The sequence below is a fragment of the Pelophylax lessonae genome (genome assembly GCF_965119305.1).
Source record: "Pelophylax lessonae genome assembly, chromosome: 1".
Taxonomy (NCBI): domain Eukaryota; kingdom Metazoa; phylum Chordata; class Amphibia; order Anura; family Ranidae; genus Pelophylax; species Pelophylax lessonae.
In genome coordinates, this window is record NC_138768.1 from 549624425 (window position 1) to 549648650 (window position 24226).

The 24226-nt window shown below is 44.4% G+C and overlaps 1 protein-coding gene across 1 annotated transcript; it reads left to right on the forward strand.

Annotated features, from left to right (window-relative positions):
- Positions 1-1058: 1058 nt before the first annotated feature.
- Positions 1059-14247, forward strand: PPP1R3B (protein phosphatase 1 regulatory subunit 3B). The gene is made up of 2 exons (XM_082243480.1): positions 1059-1133; positions 13140-14247. Exons 1-2 carry the CDS (start codon positions 1099-1101, stop codon positions 13996-13998), a joined length of 894 nt encoding a protein of 297 aa, XP_082099606.1. The 5' UTR covers positions 1059-1098; the 3' UTR covers positions 13999-14247.
- The last annotated feature ends 9979 nt before the right edge of the window (positions 14248-24226 follow it).

The following is a 24226-nucleotide window of genomic DNA, read 5'->3' on the forward strand; positions in this document are numbered from 1 at the left end:
TTTTTGCGATTTATTTTTTTTTTTACCAACATATGTAGCATAAAACAAATTGGCCGAAAATGTTAAAAACTTTTGATTTTTTTACATTTTATTTTTTTGGGGAATTTCATATAAAAAATGTGAAAAATATTGCTATTTTTGCAAAATTTACGCTCTTTTTTTTGTTTATAGCGCATGATCAAAAAATCGCACAGGTGATCAAATACCACCAAAAGAAAGCTCTGTTTGTGGGGAAAAAAAGGACGTCAAATTCGTTTAGGTACAGCGTCGCACGACCGCGCAATTGTCCGTTAAAGTCACGCAGTAAAAAATCGCAAAAAAAAAACCCTGGTCAGGAAGGGGGTAAAATCTTCCGGGGCTTAAGTGGTTAAACAGTTTCTAGCGAGGCTTTGCAATCACAGGCTGTAGTTGGCATGGGTGGGTAAAGGCTGACTGACACCACGGGTTTGTCACTGGTAGTAGCCTTGACATTCCAATGCTGACTGCTGGACACCTGGAGCATGGACAGAAGTCAAACATGGCACTATGCATTTATGAAAGGAAAGTGTGCTCAGTAATTTGAGGGGGAATTATCACGTAACTGTCTGTAAGGCTGCATTCTGAAGAGTGGAAAAAATAGGTTAGAAATTTGTGTATGTGATAAATGTATATATTGTAGTAAATGCCCTCATATCTTTTATAGCATGTGCATTGTCTATACTCCTCAGTGATAGGAAGTGTGATAGCAGAGGAACTGGAACAGAGACTCTAACATGGCTACTGAATGCTGTTCTGTCCCCCCCAACCATGTGAATGTAGGAAATGATCTCAAATGTTTCAGAGATCCTTTTTTCCAAGTCTGGTTCAGAGTTAGAATGAGATGTAGAAACATTCTGCTGACCACTAGGTGGTAGTGACATCACAGTTCATATGAAACTGAAAGCTGACACAGAATTGTTCACATTACATCGCGTAAGAGAGGGGTGTGTTACTGTATACGTGTAGTTAATTTCCGCTTTTCTCTCTACAGACAAAGGACCACTTCGCTTTTTTATTTTACAAAATATTCCTTCCCGTCCTGACTTTTCATCTTAAATTTGGCTTTTCACGCGAGTTTAAATGCCCTGGATTACATCACAGATGAGCTCAACCAGGTAATGGATGTATACATTTTTTCAAACCCTGTAGCCTTTACTCTCCAGTTCAGATGCACTGGAAAAGCCAGTTCATAATCCATCCTGTAAAGTGGACAGGTCTCTTTGGTGTATATATAATTTTTCTTTCCTATTCCCAGAGCATTACAGCAAAAGCCAATAAATAAATGGGTATTGATATGGTAAATGGGGTGATTTGCTGCAGCTCTAGGTTGACAGGACCCTGAAATAAGCCCTCAACATATTTTTATTATGGCCTTACATTTTCTCTTTTCCAAGCCTCTCAAATGGACAAAAGAAATTGCTATGAAATATGTTCCAGAATTTGATAGCCAACTTTAGAAGCCAGCCATGGAGCTTGTATCTGTCTACCACTCAAATATGCCCATCTTTGGTTTTGGGGACTCCCTGGTTTTGGGGACTCCCTGAGAGTTTCTGTAGGTAAAATCGAGCATAAGTGGTGATCCTTTTAACCCAACGACAGAAATTTTATTGCTCTGACTATGGAAGTCATGTGGCAAAATCAACCCATTGTTTAAGATCCGTCCTGAAGTATTGAAATACCGGATTAAACATCTTATATATGTTTTGGTCATGTACACTTGGCAGGAAATGTAATTAACAAGCTAAAGTGAAATGTTTTGGTGTGCAATGAGATTACGGAATCAAAGTTGCCAAACTTTTTTTTGCTTGACTGCTCTCTTGGCTGTTATGAAATAACAGCCACACTGTAAGCTACAATGTGTAGTTTTTTTGCCTTCTGTTGAAAATATGCCACATTTTTTTATGGCTAAGGCTCCTTTCACACGGCCACTCCGTGTGAAAGGTCCGCTTCGGGACTTTTTTTTTTTTTCCACGGAGCGGATGACATTTCTGTCATCCGCTCCGTGTGCCCGCATATCATCCCATCCGTTTGCGGATGATATGCGGACCTAATGTAAGTATATGGCACTGCGGATGTCAGCGGATGACACCGCTGACATACGATTTTCCTTCCTTTCAGTTTTTTACACGGATGGAAAAATGGGGTTCTGTTCCGTTCCAAAAAACGGAACAGAACTGAAAGGAGGAAAATCGGATGTCAGCGGATGGTATTCCGCTGACATCCGCAGTGCCATTCACTTACATTGATGTCCGCAAATCATCCGCAAAAAAATAGGATGATTTGCGGACACACGGAAAGCAGCGGAGCGGCCGTGTGAAAGGACCCTTACTAAAATGCATCTTCTGGATACGTTGAAAAATATCCAGGTTAGCATAGGAAAGCTGTCCCACAATTGAGTCATAGTGTGTAGTGCCATAGCTGTATCTACTGTGCAACAGCTGAAACACATGCAAATAGTCTTACAGGGTGTCAGTCCTATTGTGTAAATAAAAGGACCCTAACTCTTTTTTAGCTCTCAAACCACATTTAACCTAAGTGATATTTAGTTTAGTACCTTGGTCATGTGACTCTTTAAAGCAGTGCTCCAGCCCCCCACGGAAAATCTAAGTCAGCAACTACACATACTGTAGCAACTGACTTTTAATATTGGGGACACTTGCCTGTCCTGGAATCCAGCAATGTTGGCACCCCAGCCAATGTTTCCATGAGCTTTTGGGTGCTGCCGCTGCCATAGCCTGTGAAGGGAATCGGCAGATTCCCTGCTGCGCTTTCTGAATGGCCCAGCAGTGGGTAACGAGGAGGCGGGGCCAAATTCTGACGGACCTTGCTGCTGTGAGGTCAGACTTAAGTGGGGACGGGTACTGGATCTCTCCCCCCCCCCCCCCCACTCCATTTGCTCACACAGCTGCTGCCAATCAGGAGAGAGCGGGGATGGAGCTGAGCTGCACTGTGTATAATTAGACAATATCTATTTACAGGAGCGAGTCTTTCTATTGGGGGCACTCGGCAGGGGGTGAGGAGCCAGGATTTTAAAAATCCTAACTCTTCTGCCACCTTTTGGAAGCAAAGAAAATTACCCACATGTTCAGGTATTAGGGGGAGCATCTGATCTTCCTGAACACTAAGCTTCTCAGTGTGCATCTGAAGCTGCAGCAAGTCGTTATTATTCTTGAGCTAGTGGATATCCAACATCTTGCACTTTTGTCCCCAGCCTGACTGTCCTTGGTCTTGTCTGCTTCTTTAATTCATTGGATTACATTTTTTAATCATTGAGGCTCTGCAGCAAATGCAGTCTGCCTAGAAACATCCACTGTTCCATACTGAAACCCGCCCATTGATCTCAAAGTATATGTGTAACTCCTCTCCAGAGCCAGCATTCTTTCAACATGGCTGAGGGCTCTTGAGATGAGCATGGAAGAAGGGTACTGTGATGTCAGGAAGCTATGTACAGCGCCTGTTGGTCCCTCCTACCAACCATAATCTGCCTGCATTGCATAAAGAAGCACATGGGTCCAGTAAGGACACAGAGTCTAAAATGTTACATAATGAAAACAAATGTAATTGAAAAATGTATTAACGTGTTGAAGGGGGGAGGTAGGAACCAGATGTAACAGCCAATCACTGGATCATTCCATATATCGGGCTTTGCTTGCCTTTCAAAGCATTCACATCTGTAGTGGTTTCTTCCCCCATGGGAATGTGTGCAACTGTTTGTCACCAACCAAGTGTCGTCCTTTTCCAATATGTCTTAGTTTTTAATACAGGGCTCAATTCACAAAGATATATTTTACTCTTCAAATAAAAAAAAAACGCAGAGTTATTTAATCAAAATGTGAGGTATTTTACTCATGAAACCATGTGGTGTTTTTATCTTTTGATATATCCAGTGAAAACGGATAAAGCGGAGAAGGATTAGAACCCCTTCGGTTTTTATTGCTAATAAAGAGATAAAATGGTTTAAACTGTAGAAATATGCCAATATGTATTAATACACGAGAAAAAACATGACTGGAATACCAGTCCTAAGGGAAGCTGCTTTCACAGGGTAAATGTGGTGTATCAAAAACAAATTAGGTAAATACAAAATATCTTTATAAATGTCAAATATTGAATAAAAGAAATTCCCTCTCCCGACAGCTTTGTCGTGGAGATTTCCTTCTACTTCTGTCCCATAGCCAAAACAGGAAGTGAGAAGAAATCTGTACAAATTAAAAGAAACCATTGGGGTCCCCCAGGTCACTAGAACCAGTGTCCCCATTGAAAAATTTCCCTTCTATTACTTTTGGGATTTACTTTCAGTGATAATGGTAAACCGGACAAATGGATCTCCCTAATTGGGGCACAGACAGCAATAAAAACCTGAAAGGGTTGCCAATCCCTTTCCACTTCATCCAAAGCTAAACTAAAGTTTTTTTGCCTTTAAGTTATACTTTACGTAAATCAGCCCTGAGAAATCCTGTGTTTTTTCCATATTTAGGTTTCTGTGCATTACTGTTGAGAAACTGATCCAAACAGGTAGAGACTACTCCAAATTGGATATTTTTAAATTTCCTAAATACCTCCATGTTTGGAACACTACTTAAATCATGTATTTATTTCCTTAGTGAATTGACTTTAACGCTGCTCTGAGTTATTTACCTCGTGTTTTTGAAAGGTTAACTCATGAGATGATAGTGTATTGACATTTTCAGCATCGAATGAGAATTCAAGAAAATGTGTCACCTGATTCAATAATCTCATTCGCTATTCTTTAGTGAATTGAGCCCAGTCTCCCCCTATTTTAGTCAGTTGGCCCTGGTACCTTCCTCACACTGACCACACTATGCATAGAAGCAGATCAGTGCTGAAGTAAACAGTTGCATCCCTGGGATGACTGGTGTAAGTCAACAGGATGCTGTTTTGTAGCCACATGCCCAGTCCTGCCTGTGTTGGTTGACACTGGCTGCCAACAGGAGCCTTGCTGTCAAGACTACTGCTACAAAACTACTTGAATGCAACATACTCAGACAGGAAAAGTACCTTCTATCTGTGTGACTTCATAAACTGTCCGCCTGCTTCCTAAAGCAACACACCCCTCATTTTGTGGAAGAGGACATGGCAGAAGACAAAATAAAAACTGAATAGGAAAACTTTTTATCTTTCGTTCATTGATGGACACAGCTCCTGATCTTCATAACCATTGGGTTGTACTGCCCCCTACAGGAGTAGGACACTAGGCAGAAAAATAATCTGGCTATGCCTATGGGCAATCCCAGGGGATATACTCCCTCTTGCTACAGGTACTCAGTTTTTTTTTTTTTTTCTGCCTAGTCAGGAGTAAGGACCTAGTTCCTTACTAGGATCTCTGGTCCTGGCAAATGTTTCCCTTTTTTAGATAAACTTTTTCTCCGTTTTTTTTTTTTTTCTTTCCCCTGTGAGATCTACAATCAACTGCTGGACTGGGCGATGGGCTGGATAATCTAGATCCAGTGGTCACCCCAGTCTGGCCAGATAGGTTGGCTGCAACATAGCCCCACCGGACGGGGCTAGCCTGCGAGTTAAACACCTCGCAAGGTCTCATTCGACTGGGTCTTGCCCGAGTCGCAGCGTGCCTGTCTGGTTCCTGGTATGGTGAGTAGCTGTCGTCCCAGGCACCCCTCCAGGAAGGTTGGGGGATGTACCTAGTGGGGGCTCCTGCCTGGACCCATCATCCTGCCTGGGCCTCTACTTGAGGCCTAGGGATCCCTCCTTGGAGCCTCGTGGGGCTACTATTTTGATGTAGCCTGTCTTCTATGCATGGTGGCCGTGTTTGTGTAGTCCAGCGTTGGTTTGCTATTGAAAATAGCAGCCGCCATTAGTGGAGCCCTGTGGGTGGAGATTTTGGCGGTGGGAGCCCCCTCCTCATCCCCTGGTGCTGACTCCTGGCTCTTTTCACTTCCTGATCGCTGCACGTGGAGTGCAGATTATCCTGGTGGCTGCAGGTGCCTGTTTCTGCTGGGTGGTGATTCTGGTGGGGTTCTCTCCCTCTCTGCTGAGGATCGCTTGGAGCTTTGTCTGGCAACCGGGTGGTACTGCCAGTGCGGTGGGGGTTGTTCCTTTGCAGTGTTACACTTTTTGTGGGGTCCCTCTGGTGACTCATGGAGTCTTTGGAGCACATCTCCCACCTGATCCCCTTTCTGGAGCCTGTGGGGCCCTCCGGGTTAAAACCATCCATCGATGTGTGAAAAGCGGTCCTGGGTGGAGGGGACTTTCGGTGTCTCGTCAGATCCTGAATCTGATTCTGCCACTGCGGACGTGAGTCACCCTGCTGGGTCTGCGTCCACACGCCCGGAGATAGAGGATGATTCCTCCATATCTGCTACTGTGCACGAAAAGGCGCTGGTGGAAGCACTGTATCTGTGCATGAGACCTCTGCGACAGAGGGGCAGGTTCCCTTTGGAACTCGCAAACCATCCAGAGCAGCAAAGGTGTTTCCTTTCCCCACCTATTTTGAAGGAATTGTCGCTAAAGTGTGGGGACAGTGTGGGGACAACCAAAGCGTCCCATTGAGGTCACTGATCGATTTTACTAGGCGTTACTCCTATAAGAAGTGACTGTTCCACCGGCGGTGGACCCTCCGGTTTCCAGATTGGACAAGGCAACCATGATTCAGTTTTGAAGAGTCCCCAGCCTGTAAGGATCCAGCTGACAGGAAGGCAGAGGCTGTGGCCCCCAATATGTACACCCTGGCTGGTTCGGCACTGAGGCTGGTATTCACCATTGCCCTGGTGTCGCAAACTGAGTGGGCTAAGCTTTTATGCCTTGACCTGGAGGGAGAACAGCTCCCCCCCCCCCCCCCTGCCTTTGCTGAGCTGGTGGACCAGTTGGTCCAGGGGCTGCATTTTTATTTGCGATGCCTCTTTGGATGAGTCTACCCTAGTGGCTCGGCTTTTTCCGCAGTGGTCCTTCGGTGTGTCTTTTGGCTCAAATGCTGGTCTGCGGACCGGACTTCTAGAAAGGCCTTGACTGATATCCCCTTTCAAGGAAATTGCCTGTTTGGAGCTACCCTGGATGACCTCATTAAAGGTCTCACGGGGGAAAGAGTACTTTTCTTCCGCAGGCTACTAAGGGCAAACCTTATTGTAGACATGGGCCCTCCTCAGCTCATTAAAATTGTTCTTGTCCCTCAGGGTTGACTGACGAGGGCTCAAAGTCTTTTAGGACCTCCTCTGGAAGATCCAAACAAACCTAGTCTGGCAAGCCGAGAGCAGGCTTCTCCAGACCCGCGGACAAGGCACCTTCAGCATGAAGGTGCACCCTCATCTGTATCAGGGGTGGGGGGGGAAGTCTTTGTTGGTTTCCAGACCCGTGGACTTCCCTGGCACAAGACAAGAGGGTCCACAAAGTCATTCAATCCTGACTACAAGATCAAATTTCACACCTGTCCCCCCGGCAAGGTTCTTTCCTTCCAACTTGGCCTTTTCCCGGACAGTTTACAGGGTCTGTTTGGGGCGGTACAAGACCTGTTGCTTCAAGGGGGGATTGTCCCGGTTCCAACTTCGAAATGTTTTCAGGGTTTTTACTCAAACCTGTTTACAGTTCCCAGGAAGAAATGCAAGGTGCGTCCAATCCTGGACCTCAAGGCGCTGAACTGCTTTGTGCGGGTGCCGACGTTCAAGATGGAGTCCATTCGCATTTTGGTGGCAACCCTGCATCCGAGGGATTTTCTTGCCTCCATCGACATCCAAGGACGATTACCTTCACATTCCAATATGTGTTGGTCAACAGCGCTTCCTCCACTTTGCTGTGGGAGAGGAGCATTGTCAGTTTGTGGCGTTACCCTTTGTTCTCACCTCTGCTCCTCGGGTTTTCACAAGTGTGCTAGCATTGTTACGCCAACCGGGGATTGCGCTGCTGGGCTACTTGGATGACCTTATTCTGCGAGCAGAGTCTCCTACTGCTCTGGTGGAAAACCTTGAAATCACCATACGAACTCTGCGGGAGTTCGCCTGGATTCTGAATTTTCAGAGGTCTGCTCTGGTTCCGTCCACAAAGCTGGACTATCTGGGTCTGACTCTGCAAAGGGAGATACTGGCCAAATGGGACAAGACTCCACAGTCCCTGGACAATCCGGTTTGGCTGAGCCTGGGAACGAAGGGGTCCCTGATACGGTGGCTTCGGCTGGGCAAATCCTTCCTCCCCTTGTATTGGACAGTGGTCACCACGGATGCTAGTCTGTCTGGCTGGGGAGGTGTCCTCAGCAAAAATTCTGCTCAGGCGATCTGGACACTGGAAGAGTCCAGACGACCGATCAATGCCTTGGAACTCCATCTGATCAAACTGTGCCTGGACCATTGGACTGATTGTCTTCAGGGATGTCCAATGCGCATTCAATTGGCCAATGCTATGGCTTATGTCAATCGCCAGGGGGGCACAAGAAGTGTCCTTGCAGCTCTGGAGATGGCTGGCATTCTAAGGTAGGCAGAACAGTTCGTTCCTGCCCTTTCTGCCATACACATTCCTGGGGTGGAAAACTGTCAGGCGGATTACCTCAGTTGGCAGGCGTTGGACCAATGGGAGTGGTCCCTTCATCCGGAGGTGTTTCATCAGTTGTCTGTTGAGGCATCCCTGAGGTGGATCTGTTGGCGTCTCGGCTCAACAGGTGCAGAGGTTTGTGGCTTGGTCACGGGATCTTCTGGCGGACCCACAGATGCGCTGGTGGCCCCGTGGGGTCAGTATAGTCTGATTTACGCCTTCCTCTCAAGCTTCTGCCAAGACTTCTACACAGTATCAAGGCAGAAGGGATTCTAGTCATCTTAGTGGCTGCGGACTTGCCTAGCCTGACTTGGTATGCCGATCTGGTGCGGCTGGTCCCAATGTTCTTGGAAGCTTCCTCTCGGAAGATCTGCTGTCCCAAGGACCCAATCTTCCATCCTGCTTTACAGTCGCTGGCTTTGACGGCTTGGCTGTTGAACGCCAGGTGCTGATAGAGGTATATCTTGAGTTGGTGATTCCAACGCTGTTAAAAGCTATGAAATCTGCTACTTCTAGGAAGATCTGCAATCGTACGTGGAAGTCGTACATTACGTTGTGAGTCTTTTGAGGTTCATCCCTTTTTCTTCAGGGTGTTTGATATTTCGGTTCCTCCAGTGCAGTCTCTGTTGCTGCCCTGGGACCTCAATTTGGTGCTTTTGGTCCTCCAGAAGCCTCCTTTCGAGAAACCCTTCTGGAGTTACCCTTGCTTACGACGTTGTCTCAGGTGGCTATCACCTCTCTACGCAGGGTGTGGGAACTGGCAGCATTAATCTCCCAGTTCAATTTGCTAACCAGTTTGCTTACCAACCAAATTAACCTGTCTTAACAGTTTGCATCAAAACAGTTTCTTTGCTGTTAATCTATACTGGTGAGTGGACATACTGGATGCCTTTGCTGTTGTACCATTGGCTGAGTGTCCATTATGCCCCCAAGTACCTTTTAGGAGGGTTTGGCCACCTCCAGGCTCACCTGCTCTATCCATTAGCTTGCATGTGCTTCCACTGTGAAGACTCTCATAAATTTACAAGTTAGGACTGCAGGTAATACAGGGTGCCATGGAGTGGCCCTGCAGCTTACACATGCATTTGCAAATGTGTGCTAACTAAACCCCTGTTTTGACGCAAACTGTTAGACAGGTTAATTTGGTTGGTAAGCAAACTGGTTATCAAATTGAACTGGGAATTTTTTTTTGTTTTGTCTCATGTCTACTGTTTTAGCCTTGGGAATTTTTTTTTTTTTCTGTTCGCACCCCTCATGTTTTAACACTGCTTTGGGCTGTCCCAATGGTTATGAAGATCAGGAGCTGTGTCCGTCAACGAACGAAAATTGTGATTTTTGACTTGCTGTAAAATCCATTTCTCTGATCATTGATGGACACAGCACCCACCCCTCTGGAGTTGTAATTCTTCTGACACTGCTTGTAACAAAACTGATTACCTGTAGCAGAGAGGAGTATATCCCCTGTGATTGCCTATAGGCGTAGCCAGATTCTTTTTCTGCCTAGTGTCGTCCTGTTGGGGCAGTATAACCCAATGGTTATGAAGATCAGGAGCTGTCTGTCAACTTTTGAGAAATGGATTTTATGGTAAGTCAATCCCTTTTTGTAAAAAAAAAAAAAAAAAAAAAGAAAAGTTGAAAATATGGCAACTAAAGTGCCTATACTCCAAATTAAAAAGGAAATGGAGTTCCCTTAATCGTGGCTCTGCCTCCATCTCTCTTCGAGCACCGTCAATATTGATCGTCTGGTAGAGCCCTACAGCACATCTATGCAAGCCAAGCTGGGGTCGTCCAGGAAGAGGTCCTGGACCGCTCTTGAGTGCCATCCTCACACAGGTACACAATGCCGTTCTCTCCTAGGTGAGAAGGAAGGGAATTCTGCCCCACAGCACAAAAAATAGACGCACCTGGGTGATTGTGGTAGAGGGAGAGAGCTGGGTACACCCATATTGTCCTGTGTGAAAGTCTGCTTTATAAAGCCTAGTACACACTACTAGTTTTATTTTTTCATTCAACCCAGAGGGCTGAATGAAAAAAAACTTGACAGCTCAGGTCTGAGTCACTATACTGTTGGCTAGATACTGTTGTATAGATGTTGGCTGCAATCTCCCCTGCTGAGCTGTGTTCTGACAGGGATGACCCCTGCCAGAACCCTCCATTGAGAGCGATGATTGGGATTCGGTCGGCAGACCTTTTTTGGCTGGCTTCTGTTGGACCGCCTGCAGTACACATGGGCCAAATGTCGGGGGGGGGGGGGGGGGTTCTATAGAACTGATTTTCGGCCTGTGTGTGTACTAGGCTTAAGTCCAGGTAATCTGACACAACTGAGAAATGTTTTTAAAACGTTAAGGGGGCTTCTAAAGATTACTTTGAAATAGAGAACGGAGGGGAAATGGCAAAAGTTATGCAAACCTGCAGCTGATTTTGGCTTTGACTGACGTTTGTGTGTTTTTATATATATATTATATAAAAAAATCTGGAAGCTGCCGCGCGCCCCCCCCCCACCAAGAAAAAAAAAAACAAGCAAAGGACTAGTTACCAGTACTTGTAGTCTCCCTGCGGTGTTTTATTACTCGTTTGCCCTTTTAGGAATGCTGCAAACGCTTTGTAAAAGGATTGCAGAAACCAGTGCCCTGATTTAGCATTTACAAAATATAGTGCCCTCCTACATAGGTGCTAGAGTGAGTGTAAGGCGGACAATTTGTGTGCTGTCTGGTTAACCGCTTCCGGACCGACCGCCGCAGAAAATACTGCGGCAGGCAGACCCTCCTGTGTGAACCGACGTACGGCTAAGTCGGTCGCGCGCCTGCAGCTAGGGGGACTTTGCAGCGGGGACTCTGATGCATGGGGCAGGCGGCTTCCGATTGCTGCCTGGCACCCACGATCGCTCCCTGCTGAGAGAGAACAGTCAGCTGTTGTAAACACAGCTGACTGTTCTCTTTGGAATGATCTGAGTGCCTGTGATCCTTCTACACATGCCTCTATGGTCATTCCATAAGTCTCCCCCCCCCCCCCCCCCCTAGGCTCACATTTAACCCATTGATCACCACAGTGTTAACCCCTTCCCTGCCAGTGTCATTATTACAGTAACGGTGCATATGTCACTGGTCCCCCTCCAAAGTGTCAAATTTCAGTCAGTGGTCCGATCTGTCTGCTAAAAATCGCAGACCTCTGCCATTACTAGTAAAAAAAATAAATAAATAAAAATGACATCTTTTCCGTAGTAGACGTGATAACCTTTGCGCAAACCAATCACAATACGCTTATTGCAAATTTTTTATTTTTATTTCCTGCACTTAAATGCGTGTTGCGTTTAGCATTGCATATGCAGTGCATTATACATTTTTGGGCTTGGCTTTCTTGTCTTAAGGATCTTTATCACGGCGTACAGTTCCAAATGCATCAAACTGCATAGACAGCCCAAAATTAAGGCAATCCTATGGGCATACTTCATTGCAGTGCAGTTCAGCGCATTTAAAAAGTGAGCATGCTGCGTTTTTCCACACCCCAAATGCAGGTAACTCGCTACAAGTGCACTGCACCACGCCCTTTTAAGCTAAGACCAGAAAGTATAGAAAAATGCATGTCAAGTGCAGTTCAAAGGCGCTTCAAATGCATGTAAACATGCAGTTAAAAACAGTTATGTGCGGTTTCTGGTGTGAATGGCCCCCCCCCCCCCCCCCCCACTTGCGCTGCAATGATGTGAACTATGCTCCATAGAAATACCTTGATTTTGGAGTGCAGCAAACTGCATTTCATGTGAAAGGGCCCTTAAAGGTACTGAAGTTTTAACCTGCTTAGATTTGCCTACTCTGGTAGATGTACTGGCTGCATTCGTTTTTTCTTCTTTTAGCCCTGGTTCACACTAATGGAGATTCACTGCATCACATGGCGATCTGCTGCAGGTTAGCCACACCCCGAAACGGATGCATGGGTGTGAACTCCCATGCGATGTGTTTTAGGTGCAGGGAAAAAGTTGTGCACTATTTTGATGCGGTTTGAGCCATACAAAATGTGTCTCAAATCACACTGCACAGACTTGGCATGTGATGTGCACAGGAATGCGTTGCGATTCCTGTGCAACATACTGTGTTCCACACTCACCAGTGTTCACTTAATGCACTTCCTGTATTAGAACACCCCACTCTGGATGAAGGCGCACAGAGGACACATTTAGACTTAAGCTTTGCTAATCTGAGGAGAGAGGCGTGTTGGATATACTAGAAGATTTAACTACACTGACAAATTGAAGGTTAACTCCAGCCCACACTTCTTAAGCCGTTAACAGCAATCGGGTTTGTTAGTGGGGGGGGGGGGGTGTTTATTGTAAGAACACCGGTCAGTAATAAATTGTCTCAACCCTGTAACGGCTACATCTGCAGGACAGCTTGTTCTATTGAAAAATGACACTTACTAGGCAGACCACCAGGTAAAAATAAAGGAATGAAAGCCTAGAAAAGAACATATGCAGCTATCACATCTTAGACTTGGTAAGCTCCAACATTGTGTTTGCTTTTAGGTTTAATACTCTTTAGATTTCCAATATGTTGCTACTGGCCATTTTAGGTAGAAAGGGAAAACATTTCTTTGAAATTTTCACTTTGTTTTTTTTTCCTATTTTTGTTTTCTAGTGCTCTGGACTTTTTTCCTTCTAAGACAAGCATGGCACTGGACATTGCTATGAAGTTCTACTTGGGTTCAACTGTGTTAAAAGGAGACCATCTGAAATACAGGATTGCCCCAAAAATGAGTAAGCCACTGAGGCCATGTATTCAACCAAATGACAAAACCTTGCTAATGGAGCTAAAGAACCAAGAGAATAAAGTGAAAAAGCGTGTTTCCTTTGCAGACAGTAGAGGTCTGGCCCTTACTATGGTAAAAGTCTATTCTGAGCTTGATGACCCCCTGGAAATTCCCTTTAACATCACAGAACTGATTGACAACATAGTCAACTTGACCACTTCAGAGAAGGAACACATGGTTTTGGACTTTGAGCAACCCGCAGCAGATTACCTGGACTTCAGGAACCGCCTTCAGGCAGACAGTGTTTGTCTTGAAAATTGTACGCTCAAAGAGCGGGCCTTTGTTGGCACTATAAAGGTCAAGAATCTTGCCTTCAAGAAAAGTGTCAAATTAAGAATGACATGCAATTCTTGGCAGAGTTTTATGGACCACGAATGTCACTATGTGAAAGACACTTATGCAGGAACTGATAGGGACACATTCTCATTTGATCTTATTCTTCCGGATGATATTAATCCTCAAGAGAGGATAGAATTTGCAGTCTGTTTCGAATGCAATGGTAAAACCTATTGGGATAGTAATAAAGGACAAAATTACAGAATAGTCCGGTCTGACTATCAAAACCGCCACTGTGAACCCGACTATAACCCTTCTTTGGATCAGTTTGGAAGTCCCAGGTGCTCTTATGGTATATTTCCAGAGTGGTCTAGCTACTCTGGGTTTGATAAACAAGGGCCCTACTACTAATGAAGTATGAAAAACTGTTATGATGCCAGTCCAAACATTGTAGACTTGATATATGGTGGGATCTCACACATGATGAACTGAACCAAATTTCGGGACATGTACTAGATTACAGTGAAACTGTAAACTGATGACTGACATCCCTTAAAATGTACAAAGTAGCACATTCTTTAAAATGGAGACAAAACAGGAAGATGCTGCTAAACTTTTACCTTCCTAATGCTGCTTTAGTTCTGTTCTACATAAACTTTCATCTTTATGGTTTTCTTTCCCTAAATGTCCTATGCATCTAATGCAGTACCTGCGTTGTCCTAATGGAGCTTTGTTCTAGCGTAGATTATTGGCAGAAATGTGTGCATGGCAACGATTTGAGATGTTTCTGCTGGTTCTTCTCAGGTAAAATGTGTTAAGTTGAATAGAACCAAGGTATCTCATTTTCATTAGCACCACCTTGCCCTGTGCATCTGTTTGATAGGTCACATCTGGTGGTGTTTGCACAAGTCCTGTACATTGTAGGCCTCTCATGGGTTTCACATGACTACTACTGTTTTTTTTTTTTTTTTATTTGATCGCTTTATGTGCTGTTACTCCAAACCCACCATGTGAAACTTTTTTTTTTTTTTTTTTTTTTCCTCCCTTTCCTTGTTTTATATAAATCCCTTTTTTTAAAAGTCACCTATGATTATGTGCCTTAAACTGTACACTTTGATCATTCACTGCATACTTTCCATGCACCGTTTAGCTGATCTTTTAAGGCTACTTGTATGAGGGTTTTTTCCTTTTTTTAAAAAGACTGTTGCAGAGTTCCTTGTATTTGTGGAGGGTTTTATTTTCTTGCCTGGCCACTTAATACACTACTCAGTGATGCAGACACTTTACCTCCAACTACATCTGCATTTTTTTTTTTTTTGTTTTTTTTTTTTTTGTTTTTTTTAGTAACTTTATCTACTGCTTTTCTAATGTCTCATAAATTTATGGTGGAAAGTAGCAGGGGCGGTTTAAAATGTAACTTTAGTATTCTAGGTTCACCGAAGACAACTGCAAAATGCCTTTTAGCAGACTGTGTCCAAGACTGAAAACCTTGGCTAACAATGAGCTTTTTGATGTTTTTCCAGCCCATTTTATATGTGGTGAAATGGAAATTGCATCTGACTCAAGTTGACCCAGATTTGTTTGGCATTTTCAAGATTGCACAATTTTTTTTTTTTTTTTTTTCCAAGATGTGTAAAGACCAGTATTTTATGAGTAACATACTGTACAACAGGGATATGCAAACTGTGGCCATCAAGCTTTGCAAAACTACAAGTCCCATCATGCCTCTGGGTGTCATGGTTGTGGCGGTCAATCTTGTTATGCCTAATGGGATTTGTAGTTCTGCAACAGCTGGGGGGCCGCAGTTTGCATATCCCTGCTGTACAACATACTCTGTACCTTTCCTAATCAATCTTCTGTTGCTGTGGAGCAGTGACAGAGTATACGTAACATAAGTTCTTCTTGAACTTGAAATTAAACTTTTGATGGGCATGTACATAGGCAAGGGGTCTTTCAGTTGTAAGAAGGGATTGCCTTCTGTGAATGTTTGCAGAGATGTTTAACCCAACCCCTAGTGTCTTCAAACTAGAAGTGCCTTGTTTGATGTGTGTGTATATAATTTTTTTTTTTTCTCCTCTGCATGTTGGTGTTTTTAAAAAGAAAACTTTGTACACGTCATTGGGGGATAGAAATATGCACTTTATAATCACGAGTGAAAAATAGATATGTATTTTTTTAGAATTTAAATGGATGTTTTTAAAGCTAAATGTAATAAAGGTGAAGCAAATAAAGTGTGTGCTAGACTTTGTGAAGAGCTGGTTGTGTGTGTTTAAACAAGTCGAGGTGCACCAAATGGAAATTTTAGTACCGAAAATTCAGGATTCACTTGGCTCAAAACTGACATAAGGAAAAATATAAATAAAAAAAAAAAAAAGAATGTATATAATTTTTTTTTTATTACTATCATGAATTTATCTGCACCTTTTAGCGCAAGAAAAGTGTATCCCTTTTTTAAATTCGATTGTCTTAACACTGGTCTGTTATGGTATTAGAAATCCTGCTTGCTGCATTTTTGGGCAGTTTATAAAAAAAACGCACCTCCCCGTTAAAATACATTGAAAATGCATCAATAATGCACATGTTGCAGTTTTTATCAATGACCTACGAGAAACCATAGGGCACGGCAAAATTGCGCATATTTCTGCGCCATTATTAGCGCCTTTCTCTTTGGGCAAAATGCCAATAATTCGGTCGCGTCTTTATTTAGAAGTGTTCAGTATTTGCACAGTTTTAGATAAATTGTGGCTGGACCCATCCTCAGTAGAAAGTGAACTGTCCAGAAAGAGTTTTCTTCCCCCAAAAATTGTAAAGGGGTGGGATTATTCTTTTTAGAGCCTGTACATTTCCATTGCTTTTGCTTGAAGTAAATCTCAATATAAAGCAATCCCTCTTTCCTATATCTACACAAACTTGTCATAAATACTGCTATATATTGACAGCCTAAAAATAATTCACCTGTACATAGCGAACAGAAGTTTTGGGGTTGTATAAAGAAGTTTGGGGATGTGCCAAAACAAGCCTGTTGCTTCATTTATGGGAAAAACATGGGCTTACTTTTAGCTGCTGGGATGTAAAGCCTATTTTTTTTGTGAGCTAATGTTAGATGAGTGTCTTTCTGTATTTCATCTGAATTAAAGGGGTACCTATCAGTAAAAATATAGATGCTTAACTGTTGGATGAAAACCTGCACTAACAAGCATGGTTTCTGTTAAAAGCTAGAGCCAATCCCTTGCTTTTATACTATTGGGGATCTGAGGACCAGTGAAGAATCGGCCCAGGTGAGGACTGGATCCCTGGACAGGCAAGTGTCCTTTAGACCCCATTCACACTAGCGCGACTTGTCAGGCGACTTGGTCGCCTGACAAGTCGCGGTGGGTGGTCTGCCATTGATTAGCACAGGACCCGTTCTAATAGGAGTGACACAAGTCACTCCGACTTAGAAAAAGGGTCCTGTACTACTTTGGGGCGACCTGGAGGCGACTTGCATTGACTTCAATGATATGAAGTCCGTGCATGTTGCGGTGCACGCTGTGCACCGCGACTTCACAGGTCACCCCGGCAAGTCGTGTCGCCCCTGTGTGAATGGGCTCTTAGTCCTCAGCGGCAGTGTTTGTAGCTGCTGACTTTATTTATTTTTAATTTAAGTAGAGACATGGTAAACGGCACATGCTTAACCCCTTGATTACTAAGCTTTTTTCTGACATTTGCTTGCAAGTTAAAATCAGTACATACATTGTTAAATTGAAAAAAGACACTGTCCATCTGGCTCAACCAATAAAAAAAAAAAAAAAAACAGTAATGAAAACCCAACCATACAATCCTATACCTGCAGTTGATCCAGAAGAAGGCAAAAAAAAACAGCAAAGCATGATCCAATTTGCTATAGCAGGGGAAAAAAATTCCTTCCTGATCCCCGAGAGGCAATCGGATATTCCCTGGATCAACTTTATCTATAAATATTGGTACCCAGTTATATTATTTACACCTAGGAAAGAATCCATGCTTTGCTTTTTTTTTTTTTTTTTTTTTTTTTTTTTTTAAATCTAGTGAGCTAGCCAGAACCACCTCTGGAGGGAGTCTATACCACATTTTCACAGCTCTTACTGTGAAGAAACCTTTCTGTATTCGGAGACACAATCTGTTTTCCTCTAGATGTAAAGAGTGCCCCCTTGTCCTCTGTGATAACCTTAAATTGAATAACTCAACACCAGTGGCGGCTGGTGCTAAAAAATTGCGTGATTTTGAGGTGATGGCATAGGCATGTCACAGGTCATGGCACAGGTGATGGTATAGGCATGGCACAGGTGATGGTATAGGCATGGCACAGGTGATGGTACAGGCATGTCACAGGTCATGGTACAGGAGGTGGGCAGAGGGACAGGTGGGGGGCAGCGTCACAGAAAGAAGATGGGCAGCATCACAGGAGGTGGGCTGAGACAGGACAGTGGAGAACCTCTCCAGCATCAGGTCATTAGGCAGTGGTGGGTAGTGGGGCTCGTGCAGTCCCAGTTAGGAAGGTGAGCATGGGGGGGGGGGGGGGGGGTGAGGATAGATAGGCCAGGGGTGCAGTGGTCAGGAGGTGGAGGGTTTCAGGCAGGTGTCTGACTCTGACCGTTGCTGCGCTCCTCCTGCCTGTCTTCTCTCAGTGAGAAAGCTGATCCACATCGTACCGCTTGAAAGAATGAGCCCTGTGTCCTCTGCTCACCTCTGATCACCTCTGATCCCAGATCCCCCCTCCTCCTCCCCGCTGCCTCCAGTCCCGGCGGACTCCCATTCGGTCACTCTGTCCAGGGCTGGGCTGGGCTCCCCGCTGCTCAAACTAGGAGCGCTCCGCTCCTATTGTAGGGCCAGCCCTGCGCGCACAGAGAGAGAGGAGGCACTGAGGCTGCTTCCAATTATCACTTACCTGCTCGTCTTGGGCTGGCTCTCTCACGACCGGGACCGTGCCGACTTCACTGGCATCTGCTGCTGCTGCAGAGGTGACGGGAGTCGGGAGAGACTTCTCCACTGACAACGTGCGCCGCTGCTCCTCCTCTCTGAAGGCGGGCGGGAAGGTGACGGCTGGGACGGTGAGTGATTGACGCACCGCCCCCATGCGACGTCACCCAGGATGTCCTGTATGATTGGTCCAGGCTGGAGACTGGACCAATCACAGCCAGGAATCCACGAAGGGGTTGTCCAAGCAATGTGCCCTGTGCCCAGGTTACGCCCCCAAAAGGCAGCCAATCGGCGCCTCTTGTGGGTCGTAACCACCCCACCCCCCACCCCCAGCCTCCACATAGGCCGGCGGCGGCGAGGTTTGCGAACGCAATTTTTTTTTTTTTTTTGAAAACTTTATTGCTCATTTTGTCTTGCACGGGCTGCCACTGCTCAACACCAAGTTCCCTGTATGGACCCCTTTTGTATTTATACATGTTGCTCATATCCCCCCTTAATCTCCTCTTAAAAGAGAATAAATTCAGTTCCTCTAATCTTTTCTCATAGCTGAGCTCCTCCATGCCTCTTATCAGTTTGGTTGCCCTTCTCTGAACTTTCTCCAGTTCCCTGATATCCTTTTTAACACTTAAGCCCCAGAGGATTTTTCTGCTCAAAAGTCCAGGCCCTATTTTGCGATTCGGCACTGCGTGACTTTAACGGACAATTGCGCGGTCATACGACCCTGTACCCAAATGAAATTGACGTCCTTTTTTTCCCACAAACAGCTTTATTTTGGTGGTATATTATCACCTGTTTGACTTTTTACTTTTTGCGCTATAAACAAAAGAGCGTAAATTTTGAGAAAATATTTTTCACTTTTTTTTTTATATATATGAAATTCCCCCAAAAAAATTTAAATCAAAATTTTTTACATTGTAGGCCAATTTGTTTTCTGCTACATATTTTTGGAAAAATCGCAATGGGCGTATTTTTAATGGTTTGCGCAAAAGTTATTGCGTTTACTAACTAAGGGAAAGATTTGTCATTTTTATTTATTTTTGTGCGGGACTGCGACATTGTGGTGGACAGATCGGACCCCTGACTAACATTTTTGGGAGTACCAGTGACATTACTACAGTAATCGGTGCTATACATATGCACTGTTACTGTAAAAATGACACTGGCAGGGAAGGGGTTAACTTTGAGATCAATGGGTTAAATGTGTCCCTAGGGGTGTGCTTCTAACTGTAGAGGGGATGTGGCCTTTGATGTAACCAGACATACGATCCTACATAGCAGGATCATATGATCTCTGCTGTTACACCAGGGAGAATGACAGGCGGCTTTGTTTTCATTAGCCGCCTGCCTTTCTCCCTCCAGGGGGAGATCGCGAGTGGCCAGCGGACATCGGAGCCGCCGGTCACTCGCGCGGGGACCTGAGTGAACGAGCGGGGGTGAGAGCGCGCCTCTGGCGGCGCGCGTTTGCCCCCTACAGGCTCCTGGGTGAGCGACGTAGTACTACGTCACTTTGCCCAGGAGGGGCTGTGCTGACGTCAATGATCCCCTGATGACGTCAGCACGGCCTGACGAAACGTGAGCGTGAGACCGTAGACTTCCGGGTTGGCGGAACGCAAGCGTGGAGCGGCGTTCAATTCACCAAACCAAGCTAGATTTTGATTGTAACTGAAGGCGGACTGTTTGTACGATATGTTGTAAGTGCAACTTTTATTAATAAATTGTTGATTGTACTGGCATACTGCACTATGAGAGTCTCCTTTCTATTGCATTTGGATGTCCTCTAAATCGGAGTTCCATCAATACCTGGTCACATCTTTTACTGTTGAGAGGAAAACTATGTGGATGGCCCGGAGTCATTGTGGATACTAATGCTGATTGCGACCCCCTATAATCAAGGGGTCATGTCCTTCTGGTAAGGAGTATTAGGAGCACTGGGTGAAGGTGTGGAGGTGAAGGTTTCACATCACTTCTATCAAGTCTATGCTTTTAAACATTGCTGCGATTAACTACATAATCACCTTGATTTTTTAAGCACTAAAAGGACTTTTTTTACTTATTTATGCATATATGCTGGGTTGTGCTTTTATCTATTGATGTGGCCCTTCATTTGCCACTGATGGTATTTAGCACTGTTGGACTGTTTGCATACAAGTTTTTATCTATCTATTTTTATATGCACCCAAGCACTTTTTTTTGTGAATATTGTTGAGCACAATATATACCCCCAATTTTCACATTTATCAGAAAGTCAGGCTATGCCTATGGGCAGTCCCAGAGGGTATACTCCATCTCTCTGCTATAGCTACTTAGTAAGGACCTTGTTCCTTGCTGGGATCTCTGGTCCTTACAATTTATTTTCTTATTTTTTTTTTACGGAGATCTATAATCAACTGCTGGACTGGGCGTCGGGCTAGATAATCTAGAGCCAGTGGTCACCCTTAGTCTGGCCAGCAAGCACGCGCAGACCTTGGCTAGGTCGACCGCGACCTAGCCCCACCGGAAGGGGGCTGGCCTGCGAGTTAAGCCCCTGGTGAGGTCGCATGCGACTGGGTCGTGGCGTTCCTCCTGGCCGACAGCCCCCCATTTCGATGGAGAGGAGGTTCTGTCTGGAGCGGTGCCTGTCTGGTTCCTGGTATGGTAACTGTCCTCCCTCTCCCTTTGGAGGGTTTTGGGGTCAGACCCCCGGGTCCCTCCTTCATGCACCCCTCCTCATCGGTCTGGTGGGCCATCCGCCCCCTCCTTCACTATGCTGGGTACAAATGAAGGAAGGTTGGGACTTTGAGTGAGGCATATGACTGAATCTGATTGTAAAACAAGGACATAAAAATGTACATGTAGATATTCATCGATTTTTGAGTACAGCAAGTAGTAACAATGTTCAACATGTATAAATACGAGATAGCATGCATAAATAATACCAGTCTGACCAAGACTTGGAAGGATATACTGTATCACAGTGATCTGAGTACTGGAGTCCCAGAATGAGAAAATAGTTGAGACAGACAGACATGTGTATATAATGTAGGAAAAAAATTTTCCATGAGGATTGCATCCTGTAATGCTCTACGCCTTTCGTGTTTCCACACTCGTCAGGAGCAGAAGCAATCATAAATCTATCAAGGAATAAGTGTCAAAAAATATGCAAAAATGTCTGGTGGTAACATCGCCAAAGCATGGCAATGTCTGTCAGCAAAAAGTGGTCTACTTAAAAATTAGTACACAAAGGGCTTGGGTGGAGGGGGTTGTGTGCTCTGAGACTGTCTCACCCGGGAGCGGAGGGAGCAATATCCTGCGCTTGTGGGGTGGGAAAGGAAAAGATGTGAGAAGGGTGTCATCTCCATGGGAAAATAAATCAAAGCCTCGACTAATCATCCATAATGGTACCTAGGAATATATATAAATATAATTAAATAAATAATTCATATGGAATGAGTATAAATGTCGAAAAATTGAAAAATAAGGTATTTTGAGGCAGAGAATGAGTATAATATACCCAAAGGAGAAGAAAAAAAGAAACGTGCTGTGCGGAACAGTGAGGTGCATAAAGATGAAAAAATTAGAGAATGAAAAGATAAATTGTAGTGCAGTGGCATAGTAAGATGGAGGCTATTACCAGAAGGTACCACAAGTGTGGCAGAAAATGGATACAAAGTAAAATGGTGCTGGAGTATGGAGGTGACCCAACCACAGGTACCCCTTGAAGGTGTAAGGGTGACGAGAGGTGAGCATTCTGAAGTAACCATTGTAATGAGACAATATAGAGAGACAATAAAAATGACAAAATATAAAAGGTTACCTTGTATAACAGAATAGTTAACTTGTGAATGGTTACTTCAGAATGGTCAACTCTCGTCACCCTTACACCTTCAAGGGGTACCTGTGGTTGGGTTACCTCCATACTCCAGCGCCATTTTACTTTTTTATTTCGTATCTATTTTCTGCCACACTTGTGGTACCTTCTGGTAATAGCACCATCTTACTATGCCACTGCACTACAATTTTTTTCCCCTTTTTCTTCTCCTTTGGGTATATTATACTCATTCTCTGCCTCAACATGTTACCTTATTTTTCCATTTTTTGACACTTATACTCATTCCATATGAATTATTTATTTAATTATATTCATATACAGTAAACCCCCCTCCATTGCGGGGGTTACGTTCCGGACCCAGCCGCGAAAAGTGAAATTCCGCGAAATAGAAAAACCCTATTAAAATGCATTGTAGGCATGATTTTTTTACTGTCACTGTATGTGTAGAAGCATTTTAAGGTCTTTAAACACACTTTTAAAACAATAGAAACTCATTTAAACACATAAAAGATACTTAGAGACAGAGCAAGAGCTATGAAAAACACAAAAATCTTTAATTTTTAATGATTTATATAGTAAAATAACATTACAAAAAAAACCGCGAATTACCGGGACCGCAAAAACTGAACCGCGATGTAGCGGGGGATTACTGTATATTCCTAGGTACTATTATGGATGATTAGTCGAGGCGTTGATTTCTTTTCCCATGGAGATGACACCCTTCTCACATCTTTTGCTTTCCCACCCCACAAGCGCAGGATTTTGCTCCCTCAGCTCCCGGGTGAGACAGTCTCAGAGCACACAACCCCCTCCACCCAAGCCCTTTGTAAAGTAACTCTGTACCAATTTGTAAGTAGACCACTTTTTGCTGACAGGCATTGCCATGCTTTGGCGATGTTACTACCAGACATTTTTGCATATTTTTTGACATTCTTATTCCTTGATTTATGATTGCTTCTGCTCCTGACGAGTGTGGAAACACGAAACGCGTAGAGCATTACAGTATGCAATCCTCATGGAAAAGTTTTCCTAAATTATATACACATGTCTGTCTCAACTATTTTCTCATTCTGGGACTCCAGTACTCAGATCACTGTGATACAGTATATCCTTCCAAGTCTTGGTCAGACTGGTATTTATGCATGCTATCTCGTATTTATACATGTTGAACATTGTTACTACTTGCTGAATATTTACATGTACATTTTTATGTCCTTTTACAATCCGATTCAGTCATATGCCTCACTCAAAGTCCCAACCTTCCTTCATTTGTACCCAAATATTAGGGATGGAGATGCAACGGCTAGTTGTAACCTCATTTAAAGTCCCAACCTTTCTATATATATATATATATATATATATATATATATATATATATATATATATATATATATATATATCCTTCACTATGCTGTGGGGTGGTTTGGTCTGCCCCCCTGGAGTGGGGGATGGGTGCTCTGCTGGTGATCGGGGGGGGGGGGGGGGTGCGCACCACCGGGGACCGGGCTATTTGTCGTGGGGGGGGCTTTACCTGGTGGAGGCTCCTGCCAGCCCCCCCCCCCCGATTATGCCGATTTCTGCAGCCTAGGGATCCTTCATGGGTCTCTGGGAGCCTCGTAGTGCTGTGCGGGGCCGCCATTTTCATGTAACCTGTGTGCTCTATGCACGACAGCCGTGTTTTTGTAGTCCGATGGCCATTTTGTGGTGGTTTGCTATTGAAAATAGCAGTGGCCATGATAGTGCAGCCCTCCGGGAGGCGATTTTGGTGGTGGGAGCCCCTCCTTGTCCCCTGGTGCTGACTCCTGGATCTTTTCACTTCCTGCTGTTACTTGCGACCGGGTGGTGCTGCTGGAGTCGTGGGGCGTGTCCCTTTTTATATTTACACTTTTTTTT